At 44.6% G+C, this 17001-nt stretch overlaps 1 protein-coding gene across 3 annotated transcripts; it reads left to right on the forward strand.

Moving 5' to 3' along the window:
• The first annotated feature begins 48 nt into the window (after positions 1 to 48).
• On the forward strand, positions 49 to 16660 carry LOC124476266 (periphilin-1-like). 3 transcript variants are annotated; one of them, XM_047033253.1, is made up of 10 exons: positions 49 to 107; positions 1253 to 1327; positions 1650 to 1708; positions 1788 to 2027; positions 2269 to 2333; positions 6070 to 6324; positions 6737 to 6849; positions 9692 to 9738; positions 10590 to 10724; positions 15739 to 16660. In XM_047033253.1, coding segments are annotated over exons 2-10 (1107 nt in total). In that variant the 5' UTR covers positions 49 to 107; positions 1253 to 1326; the 3' UTR covers positions 15931 to 16660. The 3 variants fall into 3 exon arrangements, with proteins under 3 accessions (XP_046889209.1, XP_046889206.1, XP_046889208.1); XM_047033250.1 differs by having other exon boundaries at positions 63 to 244; XM_047033252.1 differs by having other exon boundaries at positions 63 to 240.
• The last annotated feature ends 341 nt before the right edge of the window (positions 16661 to 17001 follow it).

Raw genomic sequence — 17001 nt, forward strand, 5'->3', positions numbered from 1 at the left:
AAACAGTAGGTGGCGGTAATGCACCTTATAATGTTGATTGCAGTCTCCCATGAAACAATAAAAGAAGAATTAGAAGCTGTTGTTGGGAAGACAAATTTTGTGTGCATGTGAGTTTGTGTGGCTACAATAGCTAGCCATAGCTTGGCTAGTTATGTTACATTAAATACATTGGTGATGTAGCGTAGCAGTCTGTATTTCTGTCGTTTAGATATGCTTAACTAAGAACATACTTGACCATTGGTGGGTAAGTCTATCCTCTCAGTTATATACTACAGTACAGCGGTATAAAACCTAGGCTAACTACCAAAGAAACATAGCATTAACAGTAAGAGAGGCTAATTATGCTAACGTTACAGTGAAATAGCTAAAAAAAATGGACCAGCTGTTTCCGAAACTAAATGTAGTAGCTACTAATATCAACGTGTATCGTATTGTACATGTTATTACATCACAATGTTAAAAGAGCAAAAAGTTCAGTTTTGTTTGACGCTTGGAACCATCTGTTGTTAAAAGCTAGACTTGCATTGAGAGCAAAATGTTTGTCCTCCCTCATCAGAACCAACATTGGCTTTCCTTCTTTGGCTGAGTTATGAGCCAGAAAGCTAGAGCTACCGTTACGCGTTAGCAAGATTCAAAAGCAATAACATTGCGTACTGTTTACAAACAGTAAATATCATTTGACAGTATGTTTGACAAGGAGACTATCGAGCTAACCATCCATGTCATTGTCCCCAAATCAATATTAAGATTTTCACGAACAAATTATCGGCCGTAGTCTGTCGGCCGCAGTCTTAAAAGACACAAACCAGAAAATTTAAAGCCAAACACTCGTTTAGCGAGCCAGCTTTCAGATTTGCTAGCACTAAATTCTCCGTAACTAAACTTTTTTTGTTATCAGTTCCCATTTGCCTGGTAGTAACATGTTGTTTTTTGCACATCGTTGGACTAGTCTATAGCTAGTTAGTATAGTTGGCTATATCTAGCGTTCTGGAACACCAGTGTGTGTCGGTAATGTGTGTGTCATTGGCTTAGTTATTGATCAAGGCTTTTTTCACACAGTTTTTTGGTTTTCGTTTAATTAGCTCTTATCTCTAGCACATTTGCATAGCTAATTAGTGCCATTAGCTACGTAGATCTGTACTATCTGCCATGGAGACTTCCTCATTCGCTGTAATGTGATGTCACACGCGACTTAACTAGCTTATTATAATATTTGGACATATAGTTATAACTTCATTAATGTGTTTTGTAGGTCCAGAGAGCATACCGAGCAACTAGTCAGCTACATCCTCTCTAACCCGCCCATGTCAAAACAAAACAAAAAACAGTAAGTGACAGTTCCCTTCAGTCCCAGCTACTAGTATTATACAGTGCATAACTAGGATTCTTGGCATGTTCATTCTTGCTCTCAGTGCAACCAGGTCAAAAATATATGTGGGGGACCAAAGGCATGGATGTCAAATCTGACGTCCTCTCATGGCTTGGTCCAATTTTTTGATAATGAATCCAAATGATTGCTTGACTCTATTGGCTTTTTATATAGCTGTAATGGTTGATACTTGGTTGAAACTGAGAGTAAGCTGCCTACTAAAAGTTTGATCTATGTCATATTTTGCATTACTCATCTGACGTTAATTGTAAATCTTCAGTGTCTTATCGGCGAGATGGCAGCATACAAGATGCCTATGAGGATTTCCCACACAGAGAAGTAATAGGGATATTAATCCTCAATATTAATCATCTAAGCCTTTTTTGCCGATGCAAACAGTGGAATTCTATCATTTCAGGTAATATACAAGAGAGTTGTCAGTGTTGTCGAGAAGAGGTCTGTCTTGAGACCAGAACAAGACTATGTCCAGGAATACGACTATGATGACCAGCGGTACAGTGGTTCTCAAAGCTACCATGACCAGGATGGGAGAGAACATCGAGCCAAAAACACCCATGAAGTGGTTGACCGAGGAGGGTACTATGGTGAAACTACTCGCTTTAGTAGTGGCAGCAGAAGGTCTTCACCACCACGTAACGTATGCACCTTTTTAAGCTTCTTTAGGATCATAAGAACCAAACTAGTATGTTTGTTTTTTGTTTGTTTGCACTGCTATGTTAGGCTCTCCTTCTGGGTTATTCTGTCAGAACAAGAGCTAAGGATGTGTATATGACATGCAGTTTGAGCCTATTAGATTGGTTGTTGTACAGGAAGAAGGAAGTTCAAGTCATATTCTACTTGGCTGAACCAAACATCCTCCACCCTGCTCTCTCTTCTAGGATTCTTACCCTTACTACAGAGGATCCAGAGATAATACTCCCACTGGCCGTCAGGTCAAGCTGAGGTACAATGCTAATCTTCAACTTTTACTCATTTGGATTTAAGCTTTGTTCGACCGTGGAGGGTTATTTGAAAGCAGGGCACTACCTTGAAACAGATTCAGACAGAACCTACGTGGCAGCTGAAACATAGAGACTCTGAACCTGTCCTGCATGAAAATGTGTGTAGTGTCAGCATGTACCAGCAGGTGGCAGCATATCCTTACTTTTGATCCTTCATACTACAGTAGTGGACAATTCATTAGAATGTGTGATTTATTATTTGAAGAGTTGCATCGTTGATTTTGTAACCCAAATGCAGGGTAATGAAGGATCTTTGATTTTAAAGACGATGTCTTTGTGCTTGGTGCTCGTGGGAATATGTTTCATGGTCTATTTTACTCATCCACTTCAGGAGCCTTTTTGAAGTTGGCCTTGGGAGCTCAACTCTACACAGAGTAGCAACACCCAGAGGCTCTGCCCAGCACTGCCTAGACAGCCATCTACAAGTAGCTTCTACAGAGTGCCAACAGTTCACAGGCCAAAGCCCCCCTCAGTGGAGTCACACCAAGTTTGAGACAGGGACAAAGGGCCCCAGTGTCTACTTACTGAAGCAGAGAGCCAAACCCCCACAGGAAAACCAGTTGGGTTACTCCCTCCACTGCCATAGAGCTATACTGCTGGTCCTCTAGGCCGCGATACACCAACCTCCCTGAACCAACGTGTTCTGACCCCCCTGATCAGGCCAAGCATTGGCCTTTCTTGTACATTGCCAGTCAAAAGAAAAAAAAAATGGATGCATTAAACTGCACATTTTATTTTCCGTCTAAACACGTGCCAAGTTGTTGGCGTGAGAGTATTGTGCATTCCTCGTAGTGGACTTTCTAAGCTAGTACAACTATCAGTAGACTAGCAGTTCAACCTCTCTTGCTTATATGCGATCAGAAGAACCGCTATTAGCAAGAGAGAACAAAAGTAGATTGTTTCAGTGGCACTTTAATGTACCATTTGGTGCGGGCAATGTTCCCTCTTAGCTGCGCGGCTGCCCAGACCAGTTGAAGGACCTGCGCACTGGATTTTTCAGAGAGCGCACAAAATAAAATCAGTATTTTTTAATAAAAACTATAAATATTCAGTTGATCGGCCAAAAGCGGCAAAGCCCACTTCATACGTTTCAGTGTCACTCTAAGCTACACGCAAGCTTTTAACAAAACGACGACCCTGGAGCTCAGCTCAAGCTTGGACTAGCAACGAAAATGGCAGTTTTACATTTAAACACAAATGGCTTGATGAAATCGTTAAAACGGGCACAAGCTACCGGGGTTCTCTGCAAACTTACTGCAAAAGTGCTGAGGTTTGCGCTCAGACAGATTCCTATTTGCTCAGTGTGGAAAAAAAATGAGGGAACATTGGTTGTGGGCGTTCTGCTCATTCATTTTAAAATGTAGAGTAGGCTTGCTTTCCATTTAAGGAAACACTGTTCACTTGTTTACCAAATTTCTGTCAAACTAATTGCACTGGCTGATGCCCATTGATTGTTTAGTGTTCCCATCTGTTCATTACAATCTGTTTGGTGTGTCTGGAGCTTGACCCATATGTAGCGTTGGCTAGAAGACTCCAAGATCTCCCCTGGAAGGAGGTGTGGTGCCAGCCATGTGGAAAGGTGGCCAGGCACAGACACAAGCACCCCATTACCCACAACACCCCATTACCCCATCCTTCCATGCTCCCCAACCCCACCACAGTGAGCTCCATGACCTCGGCAGCCCCCCTCAGAGTGTTTTAGTGGGAGCCCCCAGTCCCAGGGTTCTGTCTTGTGTGTGTGTGTGTGGGGGGGGTTGGGCATGGCAACAGAAGCAGGCGACGGATTACTCAATCTGCTCCTTTGTAGAGCTCTTGACCTCAGATGATGAATAGCCGATAATGAGGAAAATAGGAGGCCAGTTAAGTGCAACTAGTTGAGTCTCTCTCTCTCTCTTTTTCTCTCTCTTTCTCTCTTTGAACCATCAAAGCCACCTTGCTAAATCTCACGAGCTTTGATGGTTTTTGTAAAGTCACCTAGTTAATAGATCTCAAGTCATAACTGTGTGTTGCCAACCAATTAGTGCACGGAGTTGATTGCAGAATTCTGATTTATAAATTCATGAAGAAGATGAAAGGGGAGAGTTTTGTTGGCATAATAAGCCAGATAACCTGAAAACATTTTGGCTAGTTCTTTGAAATGTATAATTTATCGACAAGGCGTGCATGTAATTATGCATTTTATTTATTTGGGTTTAGAAGATTGTGGCTCTTAGCAGACGGACCATTTAAGACAGCCTCTTGGATCTGAGGGAGAGAAGTCCTTGCTTATCTAGTTTCTATATTCTGAAAGAGAGCCGCTCGTTCGTTTTCCATTTCTTCCTAGGAGAACGGCGACATCCACTTGCTCTGATTGTCATTTCGGTCTGTCTTGCTCTTAGACTAGAAAGCTGTTGTGTCCAGGATTCAGCACACCTACTGTACGCATCATAGTCTGTTATGAGACGTGGCTGTTCTAGCGTGTCATGTCGGTGGGCTGCGGCCTGGAGTCTCCGAAAGGATCTTTTACTTTGAATGTAACATTCCCAAATGTAGTCTAAATGTGCAGAGCAGTGCATCCTTCCATTGGTCCGGTAGTTTTGTTAAACAAACTGACCTTAATTTATGAGTGTCGATACACGTGTTGCCCATTTGATTAACTTTGAACAATAGCATCTTATTGTTATTAAAGATTCCTTTGTTTTACATCCTTCGGTGGTTAAAGACTTGGTGTTAGTTTGGTAGGATTGTTGTAGAACTAGAACGATGGCAGTTAACTTTATTTGGCAAATGGCTGGCTAAGCCTTGGCTACTTCAAACAGGCCTGCAGTCGTAAAAACTTGAAGCCATGCCTTTATGCCTGCTCTTTGTTAGGGACATGGCCTAAGTTCAGGCAGAGGTCAAGATAGCCAGGTGCCGTTGGCTCATTTATACCTTTGCTTGGTTCTACTTAGTGTTGTGTAGTCACAAGTAATCACCAGGATCAGGAACGAAAACAATAGAGCTTGGTAAATAAACTAATGATTTTACCACAGCTTAAACAGATGTAGTTAAATGCAGGCGACCCTAGTAACGATTGCCAAATTCATGTGGTAAATGATCTGGATTAGTGCTGATGCTGTTGCTTAATGACCTGGTTTATCTTAAACTAATTCAGTGGACGGAGGCCTCTAACATTCTTTTTTTATTGGTGCAGGAACCTTTTCACGCATAGAGAAATTGGCCTGGGTCACTTCAGATTCGTGCTATTTCTACCCTTCACTGAATAATTCCACTAAACCTTTTTCCCCCCAATAACACAAAGGACATTGCAAGCATTCTGTAATCCTAAATGTGGAAACCTTAATTTAGCTCCCGTCCTGTAAAAAGCTATTCACAGAAAGGTCCTCCCCACACCATGAAGACGTCTTACTAACCAGATTAGGTATTTGTGCACTCATTCATAGGAAGTTCAACAATTAAAATATTGTGGTTTGCACTGTGGAATTCATAGGAAATGGTTTCTGTGCTTGCATTCTCGAGCAGATGTTTATTTTTTTTACAAGCTATATATGATGTCCGTGCCAGAGGCTATTAATCGCATTAGAGAGAAGGACTTCAATGTTTGTTCTAGACATGAAATGGTTCTCTCAATTGTCAAATGATTTGACTATGAATAATAATTAAACTCGGAATGTAACAGTTTCCTGGTGTGTTTTGCAGCGGTGAGAGAGCTGGCTCCCTCCCTAGCAGCAGAGGCCGTGGGCCTGGATCCCTCCCCTGCAGCAGGGGCCGTGGGCCTGGATCCCTCCCCTGCAGCAGGGGCAGTGGGCCAGGCTCCCTCCCCAGCAGCAGGGGCAGTGGGCCTGGCTCCCTCCCTAGCAGCAGGGGCCGTGGGCCTGGCCCTCCCAGGTCCCGGTCTGCAGGCAAGGCTGACCAAAGAGGAGAAAAGCCAATGCATGAGCTCACCTACACAGGGTACGCTGATCCATTTGAAGTGCCCACCTCTCGACATCTAAACATTAGATAATAAAATAAAAACCGAAGACCCCTAGTTCATTGTAATGTAATACAAAGTTTTTCATTGCAAATGATCATTTCTGCTTAACAATGTGAGGGAAAATTTGATAGACATTTTTTATAGATTTTTTTAAACTTTTTTTAATGTGATCTCAGACTTTTGAACCCTACTGTATAGATGTACATTGTTTATGGTGCCTACATTATAGAGCTGTTGGTATAGTAGGATTACATTCAGCAGACACTTAGCAATGTCCAGGTGGAGGATTTGAACCTGTGACCTTGTGATCTGCACTCCCATGCTCAACTACTGAACAGTTCACATCCCCAGTATGTGATGTTCTGCCGGCCTGCCTGTCTGTCTTTCCAGAGAGGACCATGAGGCCTTCCGGCGGAGGGAGCCCTACCCTGGATGGGAACGTTGTCGTTCTCCCCTCAGGAGGGATGCCCAGGGGTGCTCATACCAGCAGAGCCAGCAGAGGAGTAAGCACCCTCTACCCCACCCCCAGAAATGAGACCTAACTGCCAGTTGTGAATATTAAGTACCCAAGCTGAAAAAGAGTATCCTTAAAATCTCATTTCAATGCATTAAATGAGAGCTTTTTCATGACATGCATGTATTTTCTACACAATTGGAAGTGTTCTTCAAAAATGTACTGAATTTGTGTTGCATACAAGTAAGTTTGTATGTATGCTTTGTAAGTTGAGTTAAAGTATACTGTTTTGTTGTTGTTGTTGCTGGGTATAGGTTATAGCAGGTTTATTGGCACTGTCTCGTTTTTATTGGAAATACCTGGATCGGCTTTTGCCGTGACCGCCATTGTCATGTCGTTTAGATTCTGTTTTCCTTTTTTCTTCTTAGGATTTAACAAAGCTTACAGTCAAAACAGGGGGCTCGGTAAGGCTACGCAGCAGTGCCCCCTTCTCCCCCCCCTCAGCAATTCAACTATTTCACCCATTGCCACAGCAATCCCTAAACACAGCAATATGCTGCGAGGTATTGGAAAATGATAGACATGCATTGTTCACATAGTGGCTCTTGTATTTGAAGCAACAAGCAAACCAAGGCGAATTCATTTGATTTCATGAAGTACCTGTATTGAAACCTCTGCAGTCGGTGCAGAGGCCTTCTCACAACAGCGTTAGTGGTTCGCGATGTACAACTGGTGAACCGCAGTTTAACAGTGCCTACAACGGCACATGTCAGGAACCAGCTCATTTTCACATAATGAAACCTGTGAGAACTCGAGGCATCTGTTTTTAGAGGTGTGCATCGTTAGGGTCCAGGGTGTTCTTCAACATGTTAGGACATGCACAACCTCAAAGGAAAGGGGGGAAAAGATAACCTTGCTTTATTGCAGTGATTTGGCTTTTGATTTGAGGTTGACCTCAGCGAGGTGCGAAAGTAGCATGCATGTTTGGGTCAACAGATGCCACTCAATTCAAAGCACCTCCATTGTCTTGTGAGGATTCATTAAAGTCGGAACAGTTCGTTTTAGAATGACCCGACGACCAGAAGAATATTATTTAGAAATGCAATGATTTGCTTGCTGATAGCTGGAGTATTCATGGAGTTAGGTGGTTTCCCATTCATGATAATGTTTGTCATAAATAAGTTACAGGGATGTTGCATGTAATGTGTAACCCTTTACCCAAGTCCACGCTTGTGTAGAATAATTAAAGCCTTCATTGGGTTTTTAAACTCCGTTTTACAGTGTGTCTCCAGTTGAGTCTGAAGAGCCCCCCTATGTTTGGGCAGGACATTCTACCCCCCCTTTGAAGATGCAGTAAAACTGCTAGAAAACAGTTGTGTGTCGCCCCCCCCCCCCCCCCCCCCCCACACCCACCCACGTCTGGAACGCTAATTAGGCCAACACATCAAAGTAAACTCAAAGCTTTTGGGGTGATAAGGAATGCTCACTGGGCATAGTCTACCCAAGGAGATTAAATGGCTCTCTGAGTGAGCCTGGATGCAATGATTGCATTTTTAAGATGCACTAAAACGATGGCTAAAGGCAAAATACTGCAACCAAAAATCAAATGAGAGGGTCAACCTGTTTGTCACAGGGACATTCCGGTTGCTTCCACAGTTGGCATATGCCCTTGCCAGTGACTTTCAAACCTACCAGCCTTAGAAACAACGAGATATGGACTCATGCTTTGATCAACGTTATTTTAATCGTTGGGTTTGCTGTAGACAGGACCTATTTGATATTGCTACTCTCTGAATACTTGTACATTCCATAGAATGTTGTCCCCATTTCATCAGGAGTTGGTTATTGATCAGTGGTTAGAGCATTTGATTGCAAATGGATAGGTCGCAGGTTCAAATCGCCCGCTGTACTACATGTCTGTTTGGATAAAAGTGTCTGCTAAATAAATGCATTTTTATTACTATTATTGACAACACTTTGATGGTTCCCTCTCTGTCAGCTCATCTTGGATTAACATCTAGTTATGAGCATCTGTTGTTGGGCATCTGTCAGTAATCATTGGAATTACACCGCTTAGTTTTTTCCACTGATTCAATGTTTGTGGTGATGAGTGTTGCAGTTTTCCCTTGCCACATAAACACTGTATGTCCCTGGATGGCTGAATGGACTTTTAGATCATCTGATTAGATTGACCTTGTCCTCAACAGAAGAGGTCACCAATTGACATTTTAATGTTCTTAGTGCAGTTTCTCACTGATCGAGTGCATCATCTTTTGATTGTAGTTGATCCAATAATAAAACGTTGTTTTTCTTCCTAAACTGAGGAACTACCTCTGAGGTTCACTCCATGTCTCACAACCTGAAAGCCCTGGAGTCAAATCAAGCTGAGGCCCAAGTGTGTTTTTAATTTGACCTTGGCTCGGTATCATCGCCATGGGAGATTCCTTAAATAAAAACAACTGTTTCCAGCTTGGACATATTTGTTTTCTTTTATAGACATATTGGAGCCGGCAGAGCACCATATTTCAGTTTAGTCACAGCTGAACTTCACGACCGCTGCTTTGAGAGCACTCGAGCAAGAGTGCTTAAAGGAACCAGCTATTTGTCCGTGCTTTTTCGACAGTCGCTTAGCATCTTGTCCTCTCCATTCTCCACAGTCAAAGTGCAATAAGGGCTTGGTAGCTCACAACAGCAAGTCAATTGTTGTTCTCAAATGTGTTTTCAATAGAGAGAGACATTTAGTAGGACTGTTTTGGCCCTAATGCATGATCTGTTTTGTGATTCATTTTAAGTAAATGATTCTGGTAAAACCAGAATCAAGTTCAGGTGAATGTATGTTGCTGACTGTATCTCTCTTTCTTTATCTTTCTCCCTCCCCTCTTTTTCTCCAGACAGGATTCCTAATCCCAATAGTTCTCTGGATGCTGTGCGAGTCCAGGTAGGTCTTTGTCACTGCCACTCCCTGTGGGATCCACTTATACTGGAGAATAGAACTGGGCAGTGCAGCCTGAGGAAATTCTAAAGGACACAATAAGCTGCGCTATACTGTCACCTTATAAAATAAACTGTGCCCTTTGAACACATTATGGGCAGGCATCATGTGAACAATCCAGCTTTCTATACCTTTTGGAACTACAATTCAGTACGGTTAGGGTGATTATTTTTAGGTGTTGGTGGTGCACATTCAGTGATTCATTCTTAAATGAATCACTGAATGTGATTCATTTAAGAATGTGACAGGCCACATCACAGGCCGGTGGACGTTCATTATACAGCCTCTCCTTTCTTGTGGTTTGGTTGGGGTCACGTCAGACAGGGCGCCCAAGCACCACCAAGCATGTCCCATTTCCTTGCCATGGATGACGTCTCTGTTTTGTGTAAACTGAAAGTAATGAGCCAACAGGGTCACAAAAGGCATTTTATTGGCTTCTGAATTTTGTTATATAACTTCAAATAAGAGAGAAAGTTGACACGTCGAATAGAACTCTGTGATGTATGTCTTGGTTTTCTTTTGGGGTTATTTTAAATGTTACAGTTTTGTGAAGTGATGCATGTCTAGGTATTAGCTTTGATCTTGGACTGTCACCAGGCTTTGATCAAAGATGTATGGACCAGAACATCCTAGTTTACTATTTGAGATGCAGCATGCATAATGAAGCGTGGTAACGAGTGAGAAGCGTTAAACGAGAAGGCAGCCGACATTCTCCTCAGGTTTGTCTTGCATACTTTGAAACCAGAATCAGTTACCTAAGCCAAATGACCCCCGATCTTTGACCTGCTCCGTCCCAGGAGGTGCCCCCTGCATTGGTTTCAAAGCCGGAACCGGGCGTGAGGGTCAGCGTGGAGTCAGAGAACGCTCCAGAAGAGGACTTTGCGACTCGGCGGTCGAGGGAAATCGCCAACAAAGCTCTGGAAATTGAGAAGGTAATGAGATTTCTCAGTCCCAACACCTCCAACTGCCACTTCCCATGTCCGCCAGCTACTGAATTAGGCTAGCTATCTCTAAACCTTCCCCCTCCATCTGGGTTACTGGCCCTTTAAAACCCCGGCTTTATGCCGCAGTGTGGTGTCTGGGGAATATGTTTTTTTTCTCCTCGTTCATGTAGAGGAGAGAGAGGGGAGGATGAGTTGGCAGAAATAAGCTTATGCACGGGGGGTTGCAATGCTGTACATGCCCACCAGCCACTCCCTTGTACTCCATTCTCTACAGTGCCACTTATCTGTCCCTGTTAAATCAGGGCAGGAATTGCCCTGCAGGATTCCGGCTGGCCACCCACCGAGTGGCACTTTCTCTTGGCGTTAACCCTCATGCTTAGCCCGCCATGTGGAAGCAGGTCACAACCGCGGTGAGGGCCAAGCGGCCGCGGAGCACATTTACCGGAACATCTGCTCTGGGCGCCAGCGTGCACGCCCGTTTGACGCAGCGCCACAGGGAAAAGCCCTCGTAGCGAGGGGGTAGAACCGTGAGGTGAGGCTGGAGTGTGGGGTTGGAGCCAGGGGATAGGACCTCGACCCGAAGTCGAGTGGACTGGAACTCCGGGCGAGATCAGGACTGGGTAGTGAGGCCTACGAGGAAGCGGGCTTTTTGTGATTGTTTGTTTGTTTTGGTTGGCGATTTCTTTTGAGTTTGCGTTCTCTCACTGTGTTTCTGAGTGAAACGGCACGACGGTCGACGTGAAAGTCGGCCTCTGTATGAACACCTCGACATCGGTCAGATCCACCCCTTCCATTTGCAGGAATGTTGTTTGAAAAGTTGGAGCAGAAAATTAGTGAGAGGCCCATTTTTTTCAAGCTCGTCCACCTTCTCCACTGCAGGTGACACTGCAAGCTTAATGAAACCCTCAGAAATATCCACTTTGTTATAGTAAACCGTTTTATTCTGTTAATCTCTATAGATTATTTAAAACACACAGGCCAGGCATGGCTGGGAGTGATTTACTGAAGAGCTCATTAATCATTTCAATCAGTGCAAATGAAACGCATCCATCTGAACTATTAGGCCTTCCATTGAGAGGTTTTGTAGCTTGAGTGATTAAAATGGCTCTTTTAATATCCCCCTAATCTGTCCCAGCCCTCTACTCATTACCCCACTTCCTTTATGACACAGGACCCCTGCCTGCATCACCCCACTCATTTGAGCGGAGCTCCACAGACTGTCCGAGTTTCACATTCACCCCCTGCCCCTCATCCACACACACCTGTAAACACACACACACACAGGCGAAACACTTACACAAGCTAAAAACACACACCCACACTCAAGCTAAACACAAACATGCTCTACCGTACTCCAGAGCTCCATATCTGATGCGGGGCCAGACCGCTGCCCCAGGCTCCGCTCCTCAACACTGGGGTCTCTGAGGGCCCCTAGCCCGTCCTGTGTGGCCCTGGCATATCAGGCCGGGAGATCGGCCCCCAAGTCCCACCACAGGGAGAGGAACCCAGGCTCGACCTCCCCCATAGGCTCCCCCACATACTCCCCTCAAACCTCCCCAACGAACACACTAACCAGACCCAGTGAACCAGTCAAACACACCCTTCCTGTTTGTTTTGGTTTAAAAGGCAGCAGTTAAGAGAACAGTGTGCCTCTTTTATAAAACTTTCCTTGAAGTGTGTATTGTTACAGCCTTTATATAGAGGGACGCCAAGTTGTTAGTGTGTGTACTATCGTTGTTGTGTTGTGTGTTTGTTTGTGATAGCCTAGTCTTTCTGAAGCTCTGTCTGTGTCAAGGGAGATCGTTTAATTAGACTTCATTGTTCGTTTTTTTTTCTCCCATCCATCTCTTCTCTACTTCCCAAGCTTCAGAGTGTACAGAGGAGTGTACAAAGGATGTCACAAAGTGAAAATGCAATCAGTGTCGACACACAGTGGAGCTGGGAGGAAAAGCAGATGGAAGTTTTTGTTTTGAAAGATGACAAACACAACTATCGTTGAGTGACCAGGAGGGTTCTGGGATATGGGACGTGCACTCTGCATGCTTTCGTCTTGTTATTGTCACTTGTTTCCCTTTGACATCTTCAAACCTGGAAGTGATTAAAACCCAGCACATTTTCCCAAAGGACTTTCCCTACCGTTCGGTGTGGAAAGTCAGATTAGAGTGAATCGGATTGAGAGAAGCTACTTCTCTGACCGTCTCAAGAAAAGAAAAGGCCGTCTCCCGTCAGGCTGCAGCCGTTGTTGCTTTAAGAACCTGACTCGGCCACACGTGTTGCGAGTCTCTCACTTCTCTGTGGTCGGGGCTCAAGGCTATCATTATGTGGCCCCGCGGATTCGCTTGACATCATCAGCAGACATTAAAGCGTCCGTCTCAGTCCAAACATCTCCCACAGTCGAGTATTTCTGTCAGTTTCTCACTCGCTCTTGGCCCCTTCTCCTCTATGTTTGGGTCCCAACAGGTCTGAGTCTGGGCACGAGATACCCGTCAAGGTCGATGGCTTGTTTAGCAATATGGATGATGGGGAACTTTCCTTACTTGATGCTGTGCTACATTCTTTGCATCAATTCCCCCCCCCCCCCCCCCTGTAGGACAGTTCTGTGCAGGTCGGAGCTCTGTCCCCAGTACTGAGAGAAGAGTCGGCAATGTGGGGGCTTAGCGATGTGGGAGGAGAGGTTGCAGTACGTTTGTGTGTGTTCGTGTGTGTGTTAACTGCCTCAACATGCTGCAGCTAGTAGAGAAAGGGTATTTTCAGGGCGTTGAGGACGCGAGGAAGCTCGGAGAGATAGTCAAGGAGAGGGGGAGGGAGATGGAGAGAGAAAAGTGAGAAGAGCGAGAGCGAGAGAGCGAGAGAGCGCGAGAGAGAGCGAGAGAGAGCGAGAGAGAGCGAGAGAGAGCGAGAGAGAGCGAGAGAGAGCGAGAGAGAGCGAGAGAGAGCGAGAGAGAGAGAGAGCGAGAGAGCGAGAGAGCGAGAGAGCGAGAGAGCGAGAGAGAGAGAGAGAGAGAGAGAGAGAGAGAGAGAGAGAGAGAGAGAGAGAGAGAGAGAGAGAGAGAGAGAGAGAGAGAGAGAGAGAGAGAGAGAGAGAGAGAGAGAGTGTCTTTCAGACGTCTGGGACCTGCAGGCACTTTGTTGAATGTACTTTTAATTAGCAAGTAGCGCAAAGGAGAGAAACCCCTTATTTTGTTTCACTCGGGAGAGCATGATGGCTTCTGTATGGATCGACTTAACCTCAGGTGCCTCTGCCAGTCAGCTGCCATGCAGGATAGAATGGATCAAGAAACAGGCCTAATATTTACAATACGAACAAGTCCCCGTCTCTAATGTAACAGAAAATTCATATTGTACATCCAGTTATTCCTCTGCTTTTGGTATTTGTTGAACAACAGTTCCTTTGGTGTTTTGACGGTATGAAAGAGAACAGGCTACTTCTCCTCGTACACGTCTGTTTTTCTACTTGCATTGTCTCAAGTTAAATGTTATATTATTCCCTCTTCCCCTGAGCTTTCCGGGCTTTTCCATGCAGCCTCGGCCCACCCAGCTGTGGAGCACCTCCCAGTGTTTGTCCTCTGAGTGTCCTAAGTGGCCATGGACAGTTCAGGTTTCATCCAGGATGCACTTTAACAGGCTCTGTCCTGTACTGAACCCTGAGTTACAGCTTAATAAACACCCCCCCCCCCCCCCCCCTCTCTTCCTCTTTTTATTTGTTGCAATACCAGACCCCTGTTACGCGCGCACACACGCAAAGACACACCCTCATGCACGCACACATGCACACACACACACACACAGACTCGCACTGAGACTTGAAACTCACACCCGCTTGTCTCCTAGAATGAAATAGACTCTCCGGAGTTTTAGCCTGGTCGACTTGACTTCCTGCTCGACCGTGCCCAGGGATGTGAGTCGACAGCCAGCAGCTTCTGCTGGCTCCACCGTTCTCCGTGTCCCAGTTTGCCGTAGCCGCTGGGATTGGTCTCACCCAGAAAGGCACAGTGTCCGAATATGTGGGATCAGACGCTGTCGCTCCTTTTTCAAGTTAGACGCTGGGAAACCAAAATGCTTTGCTGCCTACATACCCTGTATGACTGCGTACTTCTACCATGACACAGCAGGAGTTCTAAGAAGCTAGCAGGTCGTTTGATAAAAACCTTTGGAGAAGTGGGTTCAATGTCTGGCTAATTTGTGTGTCCTTCTGACAAAGTTACAGTATTATAGTAGAATGTATAACACATAATACGTTTGACCACAGATGAAAGGCATTCATCCTGACGTCCTTATAGACATTTCTGGGTTTAATCTTCTCGTCAGAACCTTTTCATTTGGCATTTAGCTGCCCTTTGAAGTGAGGAGAGCTTGGGCAGGATTAGCTGAACCTTGGAGGACCCTCATGTCCCAGACTGCACCCTGCCCTGCAAGAGCACTTGGTGGTGCAGTGTGAAAGCCGGTCCAGACCAGGCTTCTGGCAGGGATCGGATGCCGGCCCCACAGCGGGGCCTCCTAGCCCCGGGTGATAAAGGCCCTGTGGGCTTGCACCTGGGACACTGGTCTGCTTTAATAAATAGGTTAACGGCCATTTCGACCTGGCAATAAAACCCGAGCTCGACCTAAAAGCTTGTTACAATGTGGTGTGAAAGAAGTGTGCAGTCCCACTTACAGGCTAACACCTCTGCTCCTCTTTGTTCCGATGGACACGCACTCTCACGGGCCGGCTCACACATACCCACACCTGTTTTGCTGAACGCACCTACTTGCCAGAAATGGGTTCATTAAGTTCACGGGAAAGCGTTGGTATGGAGAATAGGTTAGAAGCTCTGGGAGCCAGTTAACCGTGTGTGTACGGTTGTGTGTGTGTGTGTGTGTTTGTTCCCAGCAGTAGTTTAGCCTATTTAATACTCCTCAGGCAAGGATGTCTTTGCTCAACTTGAAAGTTGTTGTGGTGTGTGTTCTTTTGAACAGGTTACTCCAACTGTGTGTGTGTAACTTTGTGCCTGTCTGTGATCAGCTGTACAGACAGGACTGCATAACGTTCGGCACGGTGGTGAACATGCTGGTGACCAAGGAGCCCCGTCTGGACCAGCTGCTGCAGGCTCCTCTGCATAAGAGCCTGATTGAGATCAAGGAGCGCTGCTTGGAAGACCTCCGACACTTCATCAAGGACCTGGACCAGGTCGCCTCGAAGCTTGGAACACCATGAGAGACACATTGCCCCGATACAAAGTTCTAATGTGAAGACACTAGTTGACTATATAGTTAAGTATTAGTATAGGGGGGAGGAGGAGGGTGTTTGTACTGTGATGGTATCACAGTACAATCGCAGTCCAATGGTATTGGAACTGCAACTGTTTATTTTTTTATTATTTTGTATTATTGTTGAACATGTTCCTTGGTCCTACTTTTTAAAAGTGAGTTATGTGAATTTTGTAGCCTCCACAATACAAAAGTACGGGATTGTTTTCACTATGGGGCACTGTGCCGTCATATACCTTAAACAGTAATCAGACTACACAATGATGTCAAGTACTCTACTATCTTTTTGTCTTGATGGCCATTACAGTCCAGTCCATTTGTATCCTGGACCTGAATCATACTGATTCTGTTGAAAATGGTGTTATTTAGAGTTTTGTGGAGATCAATAACTAAACGTCTATATTTATGGGGAAGTGTAGATGGTGTTTCCTTCAAACTGCTCTCCAGCAACGTTGTCACGTGACTCTAAAGTGAACTTTCATTCAAAGTTATTTTCCTATTATGACATATTCTTGTGGCCACATCTTTTATTGAACAGATTAAGTTTGACATTGTAAACCATTTTGTTACACACAGATTTTGTACTGTTGCGTACGTACAAATATCATGTTACCCTACAGTCATGTTTTACCAGTCATTTTTGTGTTCAGAATAATAAATGTATTGAATTACTAGAACTGAGGTGTGTGTGTCAGTCCACTCTCACAAACCACTTAGGGATTCAAACGACCAAAGTAAGTCTCACATCATAATATATGTTTTATTACAATTATCAACCTTATATTCCAGTTTTTTTTTACATTTATACAGATTACAATGATCTGTTTACATTACAATATGACCCATAAATAGAATAGTCCACCTAACCAGGCCCTATAATGCATACTGGTGTCACGCAAGGATCAGGGCTGCATAAGTCTGAATACTAAGAAGCACATAAATGATGGAAATAGCAATGGTCATACTCTGTCAAGTCACAGTTGACATCCTATTTTTATGTTTAAAACCCTTGTTATGA

Source organism: Hypomesus transpacificus, chromosome 14, assembly GCF_021917145.1.
Source record: "Hypomesus transpacificus isolate Combined female chromosome 14, fHypTra1, whole genome shotgun sequence".
Classification (NCBI taxonomy): Eukaryota; Metazoa; Chordata; class Actinopteri; order Osmeriformes; family Osmeridae; genus Hypomesus; species Hypomesus transpacificus.